This window comes from Alosa alosa, chromosome 12 (genome assembly GCF_017589495.1).
Source record: "Alosa alosa isolate M-15738 ecotype Scorff River chromosome 12, AALO_Geno_1.1, whole genome shotgun sequence".
Classification (NCBI taxonomy): domain Eukaryota; kingdom Metazoa; phylum Chordata; class Actinopteri; order Clupeiformes; family Clupeidae; genus Alosa; species Alosa alosa.
The window spans coordinates 6,744,366-6,764,805 of NC_063200.1; the positions used below are offsets into that span (position 1 = coordinate 6,744,366).

At 41.3% G+C, this 20,440-nt stretch overlaps 1 protein-coding gene across 3 annotated transcripts; it reads left to right on the forward strand.

Annotated features, from left to right (window-relative positions):
- Positions 1-3,139: 3,139 nt before the first annotated feature.
- Positions 3,140-19,560, forward strand: c12h18orf25 (chromosome 12 C18orf25 homolog). 3 transcript variants are annotated; one of them, XM_048259162.1, is made up of 5 exons: positions 3,140-3,329; positions 8,566-9,311; positions 15,567-15,656; positions 16,306-16,387; positions 16,762-19,560. In XM_048259162.1, the coding sequence occupies exons 2-5, from the start codon at positions 8,621-8,623 to the stop codon at positions 16,913-16,915; spliced, it is 1,017 nt and encodes a 338-aa protein (XP_048115119.1). In that variant the 5' UTR covers positions 3,140-3,329; positions 8,566-8,620; the 3' UTR covers positions 16,916-19,560. The 3 variants fall into 3 exon arrangements, with proteins under 3 accessions (XP_048115119.1, XP_048115120.1, XP_048115117.1); XM_048259163.1 differs by lacking the exon at positions 15,567-15,656; XM_048259160.1 differs by lacking the exons at positions 15,567-15,656; positions 16,306-16,387; positions 16,762-19,560 and adding an exon at positions 11,878-12,395.
- Positions 19,561-20,440: the final 880 nt, after the last annotated feature.

The window sequence follows — 20,440 nt, forward strand, 5'->3', positions numbered from 1 at the left end:
ATTCAGAGCACCTCGGAATGACAAGGACCACCCCCATGGCTACTTTGTTTTTCCGACAGCAAGTGTTTCCGTTTAGCGTTCATGGGCTTCGGAAAAACCTTTCTCCGAGTGAAAACATCATTCCGCGTCAACAGAGTTGCCCAGTTAGGGGCTCGTCATCACTTTTGTCGTCACGTTGTAGTTCGTTTGTAGTCCATGTGGCCTTTCATGTCCAACAGTTTTAATGTGAACTTGGGAATTTGCCCTTTTTATCACTTGAAAGCTGCATATCTTTCTTTCACGAGCATCTTACACTATATTTTAAGCAAATACAGTTTTTATTTAGGATTAGTGAGTGTATGTTTAACCTTCGGAAAAACAAAGTAGCCATGGGGGCGGTCCTTGTCATTCCGAGGAGCTCTGAATGCACCCTTCAAGTGCTTTGCCATCGAATGTGTGACAAACACGGATGCCACAACAAAGGTTAAAACATACACTCACTAATCCTAAACAAACAACTGTATTTGCTTAAAATATAGTGTATATTAGCCTGGCGGGCCATCCTATATCATTGAAATGTATAGTCTGGAATCGAACCATTTACCTCGCTTAATCCAAGGGGCGGGCAGAGAATTGTCTTTCAAACTGCCTAGCCATGCAATAGGCCAGCGCTACGACCATATCCGTATCCGGTCGGCAAAACGGCAAATACATCCTTCTTTGAAAGGAATTACTTAAGTGCATTGTGTTGCTCAACTTTCAAAGAAAAGCACAAGTCCAACTCCTCCAAAGTTGACGCCAACGCCGATTCAAACAACCGCTCTTCGTTAGCCATAGCCCCCTTCCTTGTTGTTCACAGTCACAGGACTGTCGTTATCCTGTTAAGCCCGCCTTAAGACTCACTAACAAAATAGAGCGCTGTGATTGGATGAAGTCCACGGCGTCAGCCAATAGAAATCCCTATGGTTTGATACTAGACGTACAGGCTGAGCAAATTAATTTGCCGCCGCTAGGGTGCGTCTAGATTTCTAGGCTAGTGTAAGATGCTCGTGAAAGAAAGATATGCAGCTTTTCAAGTGATAAAAATGGCAAATTCCCAAGTTCACGTTAAAACTGTTGGACATGAAAGGCCACATAGACTACAAACGAACTACAACGTGACGACAAAAGTGATGACGAGCCCTTAACTGGGCAACTCTGTTAGCAAAATCTAGCCCCAGTTTCCGACCTCTGACTCACACATTAAGTGACGTGAATGACGCAGAATGATGATGTTTTCACTCGGAGAAAGGTTTTTCCGAAGCCCATGAACGTAAGTCACATCTATGAAACTCCCGCCCTGTGTCCTGATTGGCTCTACCATACAATCTCGTGCTGAAATCACTCTCAATGGAAGAGGTCCCAGATGGATGTGAGTGAAGCTAAGCGGAACGAAATTCATCTGGCGAGAGTCAGGTTACCATCTTATGCATATTAATTACATTGGTAATACAAATCACATGAGTAGGCTACAATGGTCTTTTCCAAAAATCCTCATACATGCAGAAATACAATACATGGACACTTCTTGGATATAGCATGTGATCCATGCGCCGTATGCAAGTCATGTGGCTACTCCAAGCAAGTAGATAATTGGTCAATACAATACATAGACATCCTTCAGCATTCCTGTCGGGATATTCCTAATATTACTGCCTCAGGCAGAATACCCTTAACTCGTGACAAAGGGGGTCGCATGACCTTTATTAGAAAATCGTGACATGGAGAGAGCAAATGACAGACAAAGCAAAGTTGATGCACAGTATTGAATGTATAGAAAGCATCATACCTGTCAACATTTAGCTTTCCAAAAACGGGAGTGTTTATACCGGATCTGTGTTTGCATATTTAATACGCTTCATACACGTGTCAACACTGCATTTCGGTCGTTGCTTTTACCTTACCATTACGCATGCCAGTTATGTATCCACCAGCTGCCTGCCTGCAGCCTAGCCTACTTCCAAAACTACAAAGATAGATAGATAGATAGATAGATACTTTATTGATCCCCAGGGGAAATTCAAGGTTCAAAGCTGCTTGCTGTCAGATTTGGTTCCGAGGGCACAAGTGCAGTGTATCAACAACACTCAATAACAGTTTATGTGATGTGTTAATCAATTAAATTCCCAACAATTTCACAACAGCTAGTTCTGGAGTAGGCCATTCAACTAGCCCGCTTGCTTACGACGAGACTCAGGCTGCGCAGTTGGCACCCGCTTCCTTATTTGGGTTTTGGGTTGCCAGGTTTTAGCCTATGACAAAATGGTTTGAAAATTGAAACTAAGTGATCGTGTATGTGTAGGGTGTATTTCATACACAATCTGGCAACCTGAATGGATCAATGATTTTAAAATGAAGTTTGATGGCCATGCAAATTACGTTTTCCGGGAGAAATAACAAAACGGGAGGGTGCTGGGAGATGACCTTGAAATACGGGAGAAACCCGGGAAAAACGGGAGTGTTGACAGGTATGGAAAGCATACACAGAATATAAGAAAATTAAATGTTAATCACTTCTATGTAATAAATGTAGATTAGTATTCACTTCTAATACATGTAAAATTATTAATAATCACTTATATTTCATAAAAATGTTAGTAATCCAACATTTTTCCTTCACTCATACCAAGGAAAGAAAAAATAATATTTATGATTTAGAAATGCTTTCGTCTTATTGGGCCTGGTTACGCTAATCACATTTTGGAATTATTTTTGGAAATCATGGACTCTGCCTCATCTGGGCTAAAGAGGAGAGGCATCATCCAACTTGTTCTTAGCACACAGTTCAAACGCAAGCATCTGTGATGGTATGGGGGTGAATTAGTGCCTATATGACACTATAATAGTATGGACACAATTAATGGCACAATTCTCTTTTTTAGAGAAAACCTTAAATATTTCAAGAAAACAATGCCAAACTGCGTTTAGCACATATTACAACCATTGGCTAGGGCTCTATATAGTAGAAATGTCCAGGTAAGTTCTGAAATGGCCTGACCTGCCACATTCATCCTGATCCTGATGAATAATCGACAAGACAATTCCTCGCCGGCCCACAAGGAGTGCTAGTTGATCTTGGCTACACCAACAGGAAGTTGCGTAAACAAAAATTACTCAAACTCCGGCTAGTGGGGACATTTTGAATTGACCAAAGTGAAACGGCGTTCGAAAGAGTCTGTTAAAAACTTAAAAACATAAGGCTTTAATTGCATCTGGCTTATGCACTGTTGATGTTTGATGATTGACTGAAAGGAGAAGATCCAGTAGGATGGTGAAGAGCTTAGACACTTGAGGGCTTTTTTATATCCCAGGTAAGCTGGCTAATAATCGTTGCTGTGGATGCTAACATTAGCAGCCTAGCTAGCTGGCTAACAGAGCAAGCAGAAGCAGACAGCTGGGGAAGCCAGTGATTTCATTCCATGGCTAGCCTTCCATTTTGAAAGCGTTTTCAGTCACCGATAACTAGGTGACCACTTTTAGTTTTTACTATATGCTTGCTCATTAAAAACCTTAAACAGGGACTTACCGGGCTAGCTACGTAGGTTGTGTAGTCTAGATTTAAGAGTGGGGTTATTTCATTAACGTTAGGCAAAAATTGTTCCAAGGCCTTTAAAGACTAGCATGCTAATTTAGTTAGCCAGGAAGTCAAAGGTAGAGTACGACGTTGGCTAACTTTAGCTGGCTAGTGAGGTTACTGGGCTTTAGGCGCACTAGCCAGTTTAGCATTTGATAGGATGGAGGGAACAGACGCACAGCTCTAACTTCATGAAAAACTATACGTGCATAATACCGATTTGATACCGTTGTTGGTTGTATCTTTACGTGAGTGAAGGGACACAGAAGCTTCTTTTCTACATCAATGTTAGTCATCAAAAATTAGCCCAGTCTATCCTTCATCTAACTCTTATCTTATGCACGTTTACCGGTATCTTTTCATGCATGGTGGATAACCACTCTGCAGCGGTCTGCCGCACCTTGAGTGACTGGATAGGTGTGTGAGTAGCGATCTTAAATTACTGTCGCGCCGTAAGGTCCCGTCTGCAACATGAGCGGGTCTCGGAACAAGTTCTCGTGCAGACTTGAGTGATGTGCGGCTGGCGATACAGTTAAGGGGTCACGACATTAGGCATTCGAGTCTGGCTTTCTTGAACTGTAACGTTAATACGGCAACTACCAGGACTCATTAGAGAGAATGTTCAGGTATCCGACCTAATGAGGCGGATACCTTGACACCTAAATAGATGAACCCGTGGGAGGATGATGTAGACAGAGCTTGCCTGATCACGGTCTTGGTGTTCAGCCTCAGGACCTTTGTGCACTGTATTGTTAGCAATAAGGGTCTTTTGATAAGACTTGTTAGATAGGGAGTCCAGTCCATACTTCTAATCAGTTATATGGCTGCTGTATGTCCTATGTATGTTCACTTGTGTTCTTTTAAAGTTTAAGCGGTTTGCATGCCGTTTCTTGACTCTGCTGTTATATGTTGCAGACTGAACTTCGTCACTATTTTGGTGTTATCTGAGTAATGTTAATCTTAACTTCACCTTTGAGTGGTTGTGTGAATGCCTGTGCCTAAATATACTGTTTTGTTCCTACCATAGCCCATTCGTTATAATAACAAATGAGAACTCCCTCTTCACTGAATACTGTTTCTGTCTCACTGCCAAGCACATGAACCTATTTTCCCTCGTTTAATCGGCAAATTTCTTTCATATCATAATAAGTTGTTGTCCTCATAGACAATAGCCCATGCTATGCTTGATTAACTGAATTCAATTTGAAATTGCGTCTTATTGCAGTCTTATTCATCCTATATTCATTTAACATGCGATCTGAAGAAGGCCAGACTGGCCGAAACGTTATCGCCTCAATAAAGTAATTAGCGTACTCTGAGTGTGTGGCATCGCTCTCCTTCAACCAATTCCACTAACTAGTTGCCTACACCTCGATTTCGGTGTGCGTTTGCACCTCTCCTTCTAAGTCTTATTCATCCTACCTTTTCAAGGGGACCTTCGGTTGGTATCAGTAAGAATACTAGACGCCATTAGAGATAGCCATCACATGGTGGAGGCCAGATCCAAGCTCTGATTGAATCTTGTCAGTGTTTTTATACTTTCCCCAATGTGAGTTTGATTTGACCATTTACAACCGTTAAGTCTTCCTGATTGTTCCAGTACTAGATTGGGTGTCAGGCTTCTGACAGTGATGTGGCAGCATTGTAGCTTAATCTACCTTCTGCAAATCTACTGCAGTATAATTGCCAATTTATACTGTCAATTTGCATCCCTAACTTCCAGGCATAGTGAACTTGGCACTCACATCAGGTGTCCCCAGATGGCTTTGATTAGCTTAGAGGTGTGGTATAATGAGTCTTCAGGAGGAGTGCTGGGTGCACTATCTGGCATTTGTCTCTCATTCCAGTGTGCCAAATCACCTGTGGCTCAGTGTCCCATTTTGGGCAGTTGGCCTTGCAGCAGGCTCGTTCACTCTGATGGGAATTCATTTGGAAGCATAGGAAGACTCGCCCCGCAAGATGAATTGTGCTTCAGTGTCTTGGTTTTGTTTCTCTTCCTCTCCTTGTCCTGTTTCTGCTTTTCTGCATTGGATCCCAAGACGGGTTTTATGCTTGTACAGTGACCTAGAAGTGAGGAGTCTGTGTTGAAACTGTCAATAGCCAGATGCAGGCAACAAGCATATCAGCTTTCCTAATTTACATTCTCTGGTTTCTTGAAGCAGAAGTGTTCATTTTCATTTCCACATTTGTGAATGCTGTATTGGTGAAGCATCAGTTGTTTTGAGTTGGCTCGACAGATGTCTTCAATGTCAACTACTAAATCGAGGCTAGCCACTGGAGGGAGACAGAAGTCCAGAAATAGCATGGATTTTTAGACCTGGATGATAGTTATGCAGTCCTCAGCCCTCAGTTAAAAGGCTAGTTTTTCTTAAATTTCTAGTGACACATTGTCCTACTAGGGCTGTCACTTTACGTTCGAAAATCGATTGCACAATCGATTGGACCAAACAACACAAGTTTCGAAAACTAAAATAGGGAATCGATTTTAACCAAATATGTACACTATTAATTTTAAACTAATTAAACAAATAAAAAGGATAGATGTAACAAAATTCACAAACAAGAATATAAAGAATTCCGAAAAAGTGCAGTAAGCATTGCAAAAGCTAAAAAGAAAATTCCCACCAATTTTACGCGACCGAAACAGCTGTTTCAATCAGCTGCTGTGCTGCTCGTGTTTTGCCAAAAAATGGAGGACAACGCGATCAACCTGTGCGACATGAGAGAGACGAGTGATAGGCCCTAATAACTTGAGGAGTTCGATGTGGAATTACTTTGGATTTTTGGTATATCAAACTATGGAGAAGAACAAAGCGGTAGGCTATGCAAACAAACTGTGCAATCGAGTTCTATGTAGGCGAAATTTGTTTGACATTTCTAATCGTAAACACAGACACAGATACGTTGAAGACTGCAGTAATGTTTGTCACTGATGTAGTGGCAGTCCACTCGGCTTATTGTTTTTCGAGAATGTTGCACTCCTGTTTGTCATTGTCTTGTAAACGCCACGCCAATAAATCATCAGAAATATTGCTGGCTTGCATCTACAAGCCCCTCTTTACGTTAGATCCCTAATAATGCCTGTTAGTTGTTTATGGATTGGCCTATATTTGGCGTTGAAAATGGAAACGTCTTTAAACATGAAAAATCGATTTTACAATCGATTCAATGAACACTTATGTCTCAAAAATCGAACAGGATTTTTTCACAAAAGTGACAGCCCTATGTCCTACTTTCTATTTTTTTTCTTGTAAGGTTTTTGTGTGCTCTAGTCTTGGAGGGAAAATCTCCTAGGTTAAAGGTGCAGTGAGCGATCGCGCAATATATCGCATTTGGTTATGTTTATGCTTTAAATTTCTTATCAGACGCTTTTGTCCAAAACAACATACATTATATTTTAATCAAGGTCCAAACAAAACAGACCAGAGAAGTAACTCACTCCATTCAGTATTCCCAGAGAAACTCCACACAGTGTTTTGTTTTTGTTTTTTTACAGTGTAGGCTTCTCGCGGGAGGAGCATAGAGCCCTACCGATATGGGATTTTGGAGGCCGAGGCCGATGCCGATTTTAATATTTCAGTTTAAAAAAAAAACAGATAATCGATATATTGGCTGAAAGTCATTTTTAACAAACACAATGTAACACAGTTCTGATCAAGGTGGGACATTATGTAATCAAATAGGCCTAAGTATCTGGTTTTCTAATGAAAGGTTCTTATACAGTAATTTATTTTTATGAAATGAATGTCAGATCTTTGTTCTGTGATAATCACATTGGCACAATCTACATTGTGAGCAGGTTATGCTTTGACTCTATCGTTTTATGCAAGCAAAACCGATTACAAGTATGATCTATTACTTTACATTTAGCCTTTGTAAACCATGCACTTCCTTACTTGGTGTAAACACCTTTGCTAAAATGCAAGAAATTGAAGACTGAAATTATGGAGTAGTCGGTGTTTTGAAATTAATGTTAGCTCAGAACTCTTGTTTCATATGCTTTATTTAGTGTGCAGTCTACGTGGTCAGTTTACAAAGTACTGACATGGCCACCAAAGACAGTGTGAGCGAGTCAACAGCAGAAAAACATTTTTAGCAAACAGAACGTTTAGGATGCATCATAAACTTACCAGCAAACCATGGCATTAGCGGACGTTAGCATTGTGTCTAACTAGAATAGAATAGAAGCTTAGAACTTAGCTCCTGTCATCATGGTAAGAAAATGAATGGGATGACCGTCAATAGTGACAATTACAGTGCTGGTATCAAGTTAGTTGGTATAACCGTGTTTATGTTTCACAAATACACCAACATTCAAACCAGCCTCCATCACTCAATTAATGCTAACGTTAATGTTATTTTACCTTCTGAAGTTTATTTCGGCTTCGAGAAGAAATTGGAATTACATTTCACGTGAAAATCATCCAACCATGAATACACACAAGCTACCGTTGTCCTTCCTTCGTTGTAGGAAGTGAAGTGGAACCAAGTCAAGCATGTTTATCTTACAGCAAGATGCTGCGCCGTCTGCTGGACAAACCATATAATGCCAATACTGGAAAGGCAGCCTAAATGAAGGATCAATATGCGGTTTTCCTTTACTGATTTTAAAAAGATGTATCGGCTGTTATGAATGCCGATACTGATAGTTTGGAAAATACCTAATAATGGCCTGCCGATAAATTGATCGGGCTCTAGATGGGCAGCTAGTGGATCGTGAAGAGATATTCGCTGAATGTGACAAATGTTATGGGTTTGGAATCACATGGCAATAGAATTTTATATTTCAGTGAGGGTTTTTAATGTGTATAAAAATGAATACGCTTGTGTGAATGTGTGCAAATGTAAATGTAGCATTTAGCCCCTGTAGATTCTGTCTTTCTCTGTTGCACAGAACATTAATGGGACACATGAAATGTGTTATTGATGTGTCATTAGTGCTTACTAATGATATCTGGTGATCTCTTCTGCAGGCAAGCTCATCCCATCAAGAGCCTGTCTCAGAGACCCCGCCACACCCTATTGAGGATGGCCAGTCAGGAGAAGGAGGCGGAGACTCTCCCTGAGTGCAGCACAGAGGACACGCCTCTTAAGTCTGAGACCACACCCACAAGCTCCCCGCCCGGCGAGGAGGCAGCAGGGAGCACGCTCTCGGAGAGCTGCTCGGCCGGACTTCTCTCGATGCCCTGCCTGCTCAAAGACCTCCGGCCCCAGAACACGAGCTCCAGCGGGGGCACGCGGGCACACGAGGAGAGCGACTCTTCCCCCTGCCTGCTCTCGCCGTCCTCCTCCGGCCACCTGGGCGACTCGGACACGCAGTCGTCGGCGGAGGAAGGCACGCGCCACACCACAGGCCCCGGCTCGGTGGTGGCCGGCTCTGTCGCTGCTGGGGATGCGGCGGCCACGGGCAGGAAGTCTCGCCGCTCGCACTCTGAGAGCGACACGCCGAACGCCTCCATGGCGGCCAAGAAGAACCGGTGCCAGGAGCGGCAGGCCAACGGGCGGGTGCGTGTCCGGGGCCACCGGAGCCGGCTGCAGAAGGAGCGCATGCGCATGCGCCGACAGAAAAGGGAGGCGGCCGCGAGGCGCAAGCCGGACCTGCTGCAGGACAGCAGCACGTCTGACAGCGACATCACCGCACAGTCGTCGTCATCATCGTCGTCATCGTCATCATCATCAGATAATGAGCATGGTGCTGGCATCAATTCACATACACCAGGTAAGGCCATTTGGACCTCTACAAATGCACCTCCACACACTCCTGTCTGTCATCCTCACACAACATCCAAGGGTAGGTAGATTAGGCTATTTGATAACGCCGTTGTGCACAAACTCATTTCCTAAACTCTTGCCATGACTAAACAAATTATGCACAGCTTGGAGACCAAGATAAATGAGGTTAGAACATGCCCATGAAACTGACAGGGAGGGTGTGCTGTAAAGTATTCGTCTCTAAAAGAAATATTATAAGTCTGTGAAGAGAAGATTGGTGGAAATTAGGCAGCTTTCTTATGGGCATGTTTGACCTGGAAAATAAATGATGAATCTCAAAATAATTTCATGGCCTTCAGGTATTGTGAAGTCTGTAAAAATCATAGAAATTGTGAAGCTGTTTTGTTGTGAGAGGGCAAAAATCTCTTGTTGTCTTGTCCTGATTTATTTTCTGCAATTCTCAGAGCACAGCTGCTTGACAAAAGTGGCTGATAATCATGTGGTTTCAGTGATTACAGGTTTCAGTTTGGCACTGTGGTCATTGCATCAGTTGGTGGCTGTTTGATTACCATTTGTTGACTCCGTGTCCTCATCAGACACTGAAATGACATCTAGCTAGTGTTCACTATTGAATTGCTATTAGCTTAAGGCCATTATTATGCACAAAGCTGGGAATGAAAAATCTAGCGTAGCTCAAGGCTGAGCCAAGTTTGTAGCTTAGAGGCTGAGAGTACTCAGTTGTTCGCAATCATGTTTAATTGCCCCACCAGCTACCCTCACGGGCTGACAAGTGGTTGTGTTGATTGAGACTGGAAATCAGTCAGTCAGTCAATCAATGTTTTTGCCTGTCTCCTGTCAAATTGGTTGCCTCTTCAACTCTTTGATGTTGAGAAGTCCACCATGGCTCTTATTGTCCTTTCCTCCATGTGTTTAATCAAGGCCTTATGGCATCTTTGACATCTATCAGGTCATAGGTTAACTTTAAATAATGGCCAGTTCAGCTAAGGAAAATTGTATTTATTTTTATTTTTTTATTTATTTTTTAAGTATTGGTAAATGTTTTTAAAGTACACACTGCATTATATCCATGAGACATTGCATAGTATTCACACATCACAAACAAGATCACATTGCCCAGAATCCACTATCCACTAAAACTAATTCACTAAAGTAGACTGTTGTTAAATGACTGCAAAGTAATATTTTTTAATGTGAACTGTTCTTTGAAGTTTCTCTTGGTGGCTCACACTTAGTAGGCTAGTCTTTATCCTAGTCCCTTTTAAAATCCTCATTAGTCTCACCTCTTACTCAAATAGACAGATATATACATGATTCAAACAAATGCCATGTAAAATTTAAATTTACATATACCTGATCTTGTAACATTGCACTTTAACACACCTAGATCATCCATACCTATATCCATGAAATGGAATGGCAGTTTTGCAAATTTGTGTTTCTTTTCATAAATAAATATACATTGGCAACTGGCCAGCCCAGTGCTGAATGTAACATTGAATAGTATCATATCAGGGCTGATTTAAGCCCTTTTGCCAAAGCAACATTATGGCTCTTTGGCCACCGTTTTTAGAAGAGTTTTTGCTGGGAACTGGTGTTTTTCACCTCAAAATTGTTATGATTTTAAATGGTAATGTGAAAGAATGAGAGAACACACCTACCTTCTCTTTCCCTGGCTAATCACTCTCAGGTTTTGTGCTCTGTTTCTCAAACCCTGTAAATTGTTTTTAGCCATCTAGCTTGTGTCAGTGGTGGTGTATTTGGTGGCTGCAGGGAATGTTATGATTGGCTAGTTGTTACTATTGTTATTGCAATACAATGTAATTTCTTTATAGCTTTGTACTTTGGGTCCGAAATCCCTGGAAAATGTAGGATCGTTGCCAAATAGATCACCGAATTAGCTAGCTTTCATCAGTGTCAGTTGTGTGGTTTTTGGTGTTTGGAAGGCATGTCTGTTGGCCTGTAGCTAGTCGGGTCACTAGTTTTAAAAACAAACAAAAAAAAACATTGGAAAAAAAAAAAAAAGCATTGGTGGGTGAAGAGTGATATGGTGAATTTGAATTATTCAAAAGACATTATTTTCATAAAGCCATAGTATTCATTTTGTTTTGGACTTCAGTTAGGATAAGGTCTGGTGATTCTGTAGATGCAAGTTGATCTAATCTCAGCAGTTGGACATCTAATACTCTTTGCATGGTCACAAGCATGTTCACAAAACCATAGGGATGCTATACAAATATTTGTAAACGCCTTTTAGTTCAATTTAAAGTGAAACATTGTTGTTGGTGAAGTTCTGCCTGACCAGAGCTTTGTCCATAAGTTTTTTTCATATGATTTGTTTGTAAGGTCTGTATTTTGTACAGATTTGGCATTATGTCTACAGCATGTCTCAGTTAAGTTTGAACCACCGCCTTTTTTAGCGGGTGTCATTATCCATGAAGGCTTTTTGACACACACACCAACATAGCATGACCTCCGTCCGTTCGCATGTGTCCGCCTGTGTGTGTGCTCGTGACGTGTGACGTGTGTTTCTCGGCTTGGCCACTGTCTTTAAGCTCGCCGTCGCCGTCGGACAGAATATTCCCGAACCTCTTCCCATGGGAGGAGCCTCCTGCCAGAGGGCGGACCCCCCACCACCACCACCACCAGCCTGGGCGGAGTCCTGGAGGAGGCCCTAACACGATTTGCCGTCATGCAGAGGCAGACAGAGGAGCACTTCCGCGTGTGGATGGATCGCCTGGCCCGCCTCCACTCGGACAGCGATCAATCGGAGAGCGAGCAGGGCCGTCAGAGTTCCTTCCTGCCGTCGTCCGAGTCCCAGGAGACGCTGGCCGCCTGGCGCATGGCCCAGCTCAGCGCCAGTGCCAATGTCAATGCCAACTTTACCACGCAAAATACCACATGCAGCGGAGCCCCCGATTGTGTTGATCCCAATCCTCTAAATGTATAGACGGGGGAATACTCCGCATACTATCTGCCTCTCATCTCTATCCCTACCTCTTTCTTTTTCTCTTTTTTTCCCTGCATCTCTCCATTTCCCACAATTAACTTCCTCAATCCTGTTTCTTTCTTGCCCCCCTTTTCGAGAGCATGTGCCTTTGAGGTACTCAGGAGCTTCTGACTTTTTTTGTTGACTTGTGCACGGCGGCGCTGAAAACCCCCGGATCCTCTTATTTCAGTATGCCAGCAATTCTATGTTATCGTGCCACTTAACACTGGAACCCACCGATTGCCCAGGAATTGGCCAGCAACGTCTCAGGGTTGCTTTTAGATGTGTTTGAGGACATTTTTTTTACGTTGACATTTCAGTGTGTTTTTAGCAATGGATCAGAGTCTGATTTGGTTGTCATTAGCTATGATTTTTGTTTGTCTTTGAGTTGTATGTCTGATGTTTCTTTGCTGTAACTGGTAACCTGCATGTGACAAAACAAAACAAGCCAACTTAGCTTGTCTTGCACTCACTCAGAGTTAACAATTTTACACACACACACACACACACACACACACACACACACACACACACACTGCTCATGAATGTGGTTAACACATTTACTGTACCATTTACCGTTTACATTAAGTCTTTAGATACTCTGACAGTAACTGCACGCTTACAAGTGACCATGTGAAGATCCATTCTTTAACAAATGACCAGTTAATTTTAAAAATACTTAAGCTATAAAAGTTGCTTTACTATATTTTTTTGTATGGACTGAGTGCAGGGCTACTTTCTAAGTGCTAACAAATATTAGGCTGTCTTTACACCTTTAATGGGGAGCTTAGGGTATCTCCCTAATTGCTTGTCAACGTTAAATATCTTTAAACTAGAGTGCCTGTTTATTTGAATGCCTGTTCACATTAAATACATACAAGTAAGAGTGACCTCTGTCTGAGTGTGTTTTAAGGGCTATTGATATGTAGTAGAGCAAGCCATGGGCATCTCTGTCTTTGTATAGCCTATCCTTAATGAAGATTTCACAAGTAAACCTATAGAAACAAACAAACTGTCATACACTGAAAACCATGCCCATCGGAGGGGAAACAATTGTTCATGCTCCGTTGATTTTGCATTGTGTGAGAGGGCCCAAAATATCGGCCAAATAGCAATTTTGTTAGCAATTTTGTTGCTGTTGTTAGCAATTGTTACCAGATAAAGTTTGGAACGATGCAACAATGTATTCAAATTTGCTTGGTTTTCAGTTCCGGTTCTTTCTTATTGATTTTACTCGATTCTAATGTTTTGGTTCCCAACCCTAACAATGCATTACATAGTATTTTACACAAACGTTGTAGCAACATAGCGACAGATAGAGGTTGGACCCTATTGTTTTTAAAACCAATTTAAACACATAGGACAGAACTGCTAATAAATAGTGCATGTCTATGGTTCTCATTTACTATTACTGTAAATTCGAACTTGGTACTAAGGCTTCGAACAAGCAGGAATTGTGACTTCCTGCTCGTAATTGGGAAATGCGACTGAAAATACAAGTACTGGAAGGCACCATAACTTCAGTAATTGGCTTTTTCCTTTTCTAACACAATTATGAATTCCTACTCATGTTGGAGCACTGTTCTAGCGGACATTTTGAAATTTGGAGTCTCTTACATTAGACCATGCATCTGCCGCTTGCACAGAACTTTGTCTCTTTATGAAAGTCCCCTTTTCCCTTTGTGACTAAGGTATGAGAACTGAGCTTTCACTTCACCAGTCCCATTTCAGAATAAACACAACTCTTCATATATTTTCTTCCAAAGGCATTGTGGTTCTGAAGGAACACGTGTTCTGTGAACACCTTAGAATGATTCCACGACCCACCAGTTGAGGAACATGGGTGTTTTTTGGAGAGTGATCTCTTATTTGCTATTGCATTTCTCTGAGTGTCAGCCGATCGGACAGTATGCAGTAATGTTTTTTATTTTTTATTTTGTGTGTAACATTTTGTTGTTTATTGATATAAATGCAGGAAATATAATTAGAATGGAACCATTTCATCTATTGATGTGTATCTGACCGGTTAACAGGCTAGACAGACACAGGTCAGGTGTAAAATGGGTCTGTTAGCTGTGCTCGGTCAACAATATTGCTGATTTTGTCTGAGGTGAGTCTTTGATGCACAATTTTTGTTGTTCGGTCATGCCGTTTTGAAAGATCCATGATAACCAAGATGTGTTCCATCCATACACACAAGAACTGCTAAAATGCTTATTGCTATTTGTTGTCAAACTTTAACTAGCACTACAGTAGATAGTAGCTGGTCACAAAAAGGTTGTGTATGTGGGAACAGCAATCAAGAGTTGTTAATTAAAAAATGATTCAAACCAATATACCAATGCCCTCTCTGTATAACCAAACTCAACAGAACACCTGACTCATATCTTGGGCCAAATGTCTTGTCTTCATTTGGTATTAACATCTTGGATGGGGAAAGGCACAAGAAAGTTCACACCAGACTTTCTATGTTTCTTGGCAGGAAGCCTTTTGCTGTCCCTATGAATTCCCAGTTTTTTTTTCTTTAACCAGAACAGTGGCTTGTTCAATTTGAATCTGTCATGGTGTTAGTTGTAGTAACACACAACTACATGGTACATGCTCCATGATTGCACGCTCGCGGCCAACTAATGACAAACAACACAAAGAATCGAAATCCTCTAAGCTCTCAAAATTATCTGTCACATTTCAACAGGAATCCAAAAATAATTACAGAATCTAACTGCTATGTTTGAAGATGGCAGTTAAAATTCTTGCAGCTTAGCTGGTTGATAGTGCCAGTATGGAATGTTGATCGTTGAAATTACTTTGGGTTAATGTTAGCTAGATGCTTTAGAAGGTTAGCGGCCAAGGGTTTAATTGTATTGAGTGACTAGATTTGATTAGCGCTATAGTTTAAGGCAAAAACAACAAGGAAAGTGTCTTCAATTGTGTGTCATATATTCAAAAGTATAACTTTGACTGTTATTTGTCATGAAGGTACAAGACAGAATTAGTAACCCTGTTTGTGACCATTGTTTGTTAGCTTGCTTTAGTAGATAGTGGAAGGCCTATACCACTATTAGAAGTGATTGCTTAAGAGCTGCACCAAAATCTAGCCTAAAAACAGTTCTCCCTTCATTTACCCCCTGATCTTACAGAAAACAGCGCAGAAAGTGTAGTCTTCAATATCTCCCTTTAAAGACTTAACCCAACAGACACATAATTTTGATTGGAGCTTTTGTGTTCATTGGTATTTTGTGTGTGTTTGTGCAGTTGGCCCAGAGGTGGTCGGGCATTATGACCTATCAGACACCCACTCAGAGCAGGAGCAGCCTTCACACCCCCACTCACTGGCCCCCTCAGGTCTGTGTCCATGGTGACCACCGTGTTTTATAAAAACCTCTTGCCAAACATTTCAGTCCATCTTGCTAGACATGTCTAGGTTCAGGTCTGAAAGCCATTTTTCTTTAGACCTCTCCATTGGTGAAGGTTTTGAGATTGTGTGTGATTTGGTATGCGTGTTGGCTTTGGTACCACAGGTGCCTTAATATTCCAGTAGATGTGGTAGGCTGTTCTTTATAATTTGTCAAATATGAACTGCACATCTACATGCAAACAGTGTCATTTTCTGGTTTCTGTCGTTCACAACGATGGCTGTGTCATCAGTTCTCTTCAAACATAAATAATTAGTGTCCATGTTTTTGTTTTTAAATCAAATCTAGTTTAATTGAAATTATTAATAAAGCATAGTTTACATAGGCCCATTTTAGGTCTTAACCCTAAAAAACAGGTATAAACCTCACAGACCCATTGTTTTATGTGAATTCAATTTTGAAGTGTTGGTTTAATTCTCAAATACATTACTGAACAGTGCTACATAAATGAACAATAGTTTCAAATATTTACTAATTTATTTTGCACTGCTGTAATATTAAAACACTATGACATAGTAATGTAGTTTAAATGTACAGGTGAACATTTTTTAACGTTTTGGTTGAAATTTTTGTTTCAGGTGAGGCAGATGCAAAGCCGCAGGTGAGTCGACCCTCCTCCGATAGTGAAGTGGAGATTGTCGGCGTTCAGGAGAATCCCAGGTACACAAATGCAGAACTGAACGCATAGCCTTACAAACTTTACTGTTCCTCTGCACTGCACTGTATCTTGTCTCACAATGCTCTGACATTTATATTCATCCAGTGATTTATGCATCTGATTATTACCTTGCACTTTTTAGCAGTTTTTATATTTCTATTGGCTCATATGGTCTCTGTATGCATGAGACTATTGAGAGAATGTCCATCAGTGCATTTATAGCCTGTGCATTTTTTACACCCATCAAACCCATTGTTTCTAGCATAGGACCCTTGTGCAGAATTTAGAGTACCTAGTTAGCCACTACTGCCATTGCCTTTGTAATACGATACTATACATTATGTCCTTTACATTTCACCCCCTATTGTGTATGCAGGTTTCCACGTGGAGGCGTCATTCAATCTCTGTCCTCCTGGAAGACTGGGGCCAAGCCCACGTGGAACACAAACCCCAACCAGTCCGGATGGGCACCACCCTCAGAAGTGGTGGATTTGACACTGGAGGAGGACAGACAGAGATACCTGCTGTGACACACATAAACAAACACACACATATACCTACTGTAAGAGATGCCCTCAAACACACAGAAACCTGCTGTAACACACACACACACACACACACCCCTACCCCTACCTGCTTTACGACATGCACACACACTCACAGGTGTGCCCCTTTACATTGACAACTGCAGTAAAACCCACAATGTTTTGTACAGTCCCATAGATTCCAATGGGTGGATACACTACATATCATAAACACATGGAACATGCACACACGCACACACTGCTTTGAATTGCAGACACTTACTTACACAAGCACATTGACGCTTTGAGGTGTGTGCACTGATCAATATTAGCCTGAGTCCTCCTTATCTTCCTTTATACCCGTGTCAGGTCTTAGCTAATAAGCAATATGATTGTGTGTTTGTGTGTGTGTGTGACCAAGTGAGGGTCCCATAATAAGCTGCTGCTTGAGGAATGTATGTGTAGTTGTGTGTGTGTGTGTGTGTGTGTGTGTGTGTGTGTCTGTCTGTCTGTCTGTCTGTGAGAGAGACAGGGAAAAGGATATATACTCTTTAAGAAGCTGCTGCACGAGTTGTTTGTAATGCAGAGGCTCGAGACGATAAAATTTTGTTGTCGCTGCTGCACTTTAGAGACTTCACAATCATGAATTCACAATCACGATCGGGCGTACACTCTCAGAAAAAAACACAGGCTAACCTGTTAGGAGGGTTTCGCTCGTTCTCTCCTGAGAGAACCTGAATGGGTTGTCAAGCAGAACATGACTCAAAGAGTACGCTCTCCCTCATTCATATACACACACACACACACACACACTACACACCACACACCTCCTAGAGTGCAGGTGCTGTTTGCCCTAACTAAGCAGATTATTTTTCCCTTTTAAATTATGTACAGACCCTCTGTCCCTGGTACTCACACTGTTACTGTCACATTAAGCATCATTTTTACCAGCTCTAACAATTAAACTGCCAACTGTCTAGCTGGAAATCTTAGATAACAAAGCTTTTTTGCCTTTTATTTTTCCTCTTACCTTCAATAGACGATTGTTTTGTTTTGCATCAAGACTGTCATGTTGATGGGTCATATGACAACCTCTGTATGAATACTGCAGCATTTGAGGGGAGACATGCACTTGGATATTTAGAGGCGTAAGCTGTACAAACTGCTCAATCTGTATGCAGTGGGGAATGCTTAGGGAATTATGTATGTGTAATGGAGAATAAGGGGGTGGATTCATATACTTTGAAACATACTTTAACAGACTGATGAACCAGACAGCACTTCAGCATCATGTCATTACATTTTTCTTGTCTCAGTTCTCATGGAAGGCACTGTTTTGCCTCATGTCTGTTTATATGTGTGTGTTTGTGTGTGTATGTGTGTGTGTTTGTGTATGCGAGTCTGCTAAATAGGGTTGCAAATACTTGCTCCTACCTGTGTGAAAATCCTGATTTGTGTGTACTTGCATCATATGTGTTCCTGTATTGTTTGTGGGTACCAGTCAATCGCAGATATAAATTCATGTGTCACTATGTTTTGTACTCACATCATGTTTTCTAATCCTCTACACACATTTGAAAAGTGATTCTCTTTGCTGTTTTTGTTGTAGTAACTCTGAAGGGACAGTGAAAACTCAGTCCCTAAAGTTCCTTAGTATTCCAGACTTGATTGCAGGTGTTTCTGAGCATTTAAAAACATCAGGGCCCAAAAATGTAAACAAATGCAACAAAAACAAAGATACGAGACTCAAAGAATGCACATGAACGTCCTGAATTTTGAATAATATTTACAATGAGTTTAATAACAAACACACCTTCCCTTGCATGTCCATGTTCTTGCTGACACAACACCCTACAGCACTTTTCCTCACCAATACACACATGTAAGTGCATTCAGTCCTCCTGTTCATCCACAGGATCTCTCTGCTGGGGGTCTCACTGTCCTCTTCACCCTTAGGTCACAGAGTCTCAGCCTACTGGCCTGATTATTGGCTAATAATTGATGTCTCTCACCTTGATGGACAACACCAGAGTTCTGATGTACAAAAGCAGGAAGAGGAGGAAAGATGAACCTCTAAAGGAGGAACACTGCTAGGCTACCGCATTAAATGAGCCCCAAATACATACATACATACCTAAATACACTTACACTACAGCAGTGTTTCCCCACAGGTCAGCTATATATATATATATATATATGCGATGGTAAATGCTATTCTGAAGTGAAGTCATATTTCATGTAATATTGGTGAGATGGGGTTGACACATTAAGACTGGTCAATGTAAATGTGTGTACATCTTATGTGTGGGAAACTACTGATGTCCTCATACACTTCTACATCTGATGATGATTTAAGTTCTACTGCATCCCATCCTATATGAACGTACATCAAACATTCATTACATGTGTGTTACAGCATTGAGTCTCTCTCTCTCTCACACACACACACACACACACACATCTGACATCCATCACTGATTCTTATGGAGCGTCTCTCCCTGTGACCCCCCCTCTGCTCCTTTTCCTTCATCAGTATTTAGGAGGAATGTTTATAATATTCTCTTGCTTCTGCAAGCCAGACTTCCTTCAAATGACAAATATGATGTAGAGAGAAATGAAACTATTTTAAAATAAATTAATAGTTATTTAAAGACTGGATCTTGATCTCTTTGTGTGTGTGTGTCCATGTGTATGATGTGGCTTACATAGTCTTTCAGCAGTTTTACATAATGCAGCTTCATTCTAAATAGTTTAGTAGTAATGAACATGTTTTTTTTCTGTGAATTATAAGTAACCTAGGCTTTATTAAAGGGACACCAGTGGGGTGTACTACGAATCTCGATTAGTGGGTTAGTGAGGTATGTTGCGCTCAAAGCCAGGCTATGCTGTGACACAAAAGTGGATTTGTTTTAGTGTCGCTATATCACCATGGCATCTTATGCTGTCAACCAAACCTGGTCGGGAGGAGGTTATGTGCTAAGATATAGCTCAAATCGTGTAATTCTACCGCACACCGACCAATCAATTGTCTTAAAAACGAAGTTATCTCACGTGCATTCTGTCATATATCTTACAGGTGGAGCTCAGCCTCTACTAACATTTTGGATTTCGAATGCGCTTTAATAGTGCTGTGCGTGCAAATATCCCACTATGGACGTGCATACCATACAACAACTGATGACAATTTATTTATTTGATGTTATAGGTTAGACACAAAAAAATAAGCAGTGTAGATTAAGCTATCGCTCATGAATGCGGAAGTAATTGTTTTTAAATAGAGGCGGTCTTGTGCGTCTTCACGTTCCACGATTGGCCAACGTCATCCCAACACCGAGAGCGCTCACAGATATGAGCTGAAAGCCTAGTTTGACAAATATATCACATAACTGCAATCGTAGTATCACTTAACGTATACCCCTGAGTCAAGGCTTTGTCAAGCCTCGATATGTCTACGTAGTATACCCCACGTAGTATACCCCACAGGCAAGCCTGATGCTTTTTCTCTACGAAACTCCCCCTCGCTCGGTCTGA

Excerpts from the sequence above, each read along its gene's own strand:
- c12h18orf25 (XM_048259160.1), top strand. The coding sequence starts at position 8,621 with ATGGCCAGTCAGGAGAAGGAGGCGGAGACTCTCCCTGAGTGCAGCACA. Across the intron at positions 9,312-11,877 it reads CATCAATTCACATACACCAG|CTCGCCGTCGCCGTCGGACA; the intron begins GTAAGGCCATTT and ends ACTGTCTTTAAG.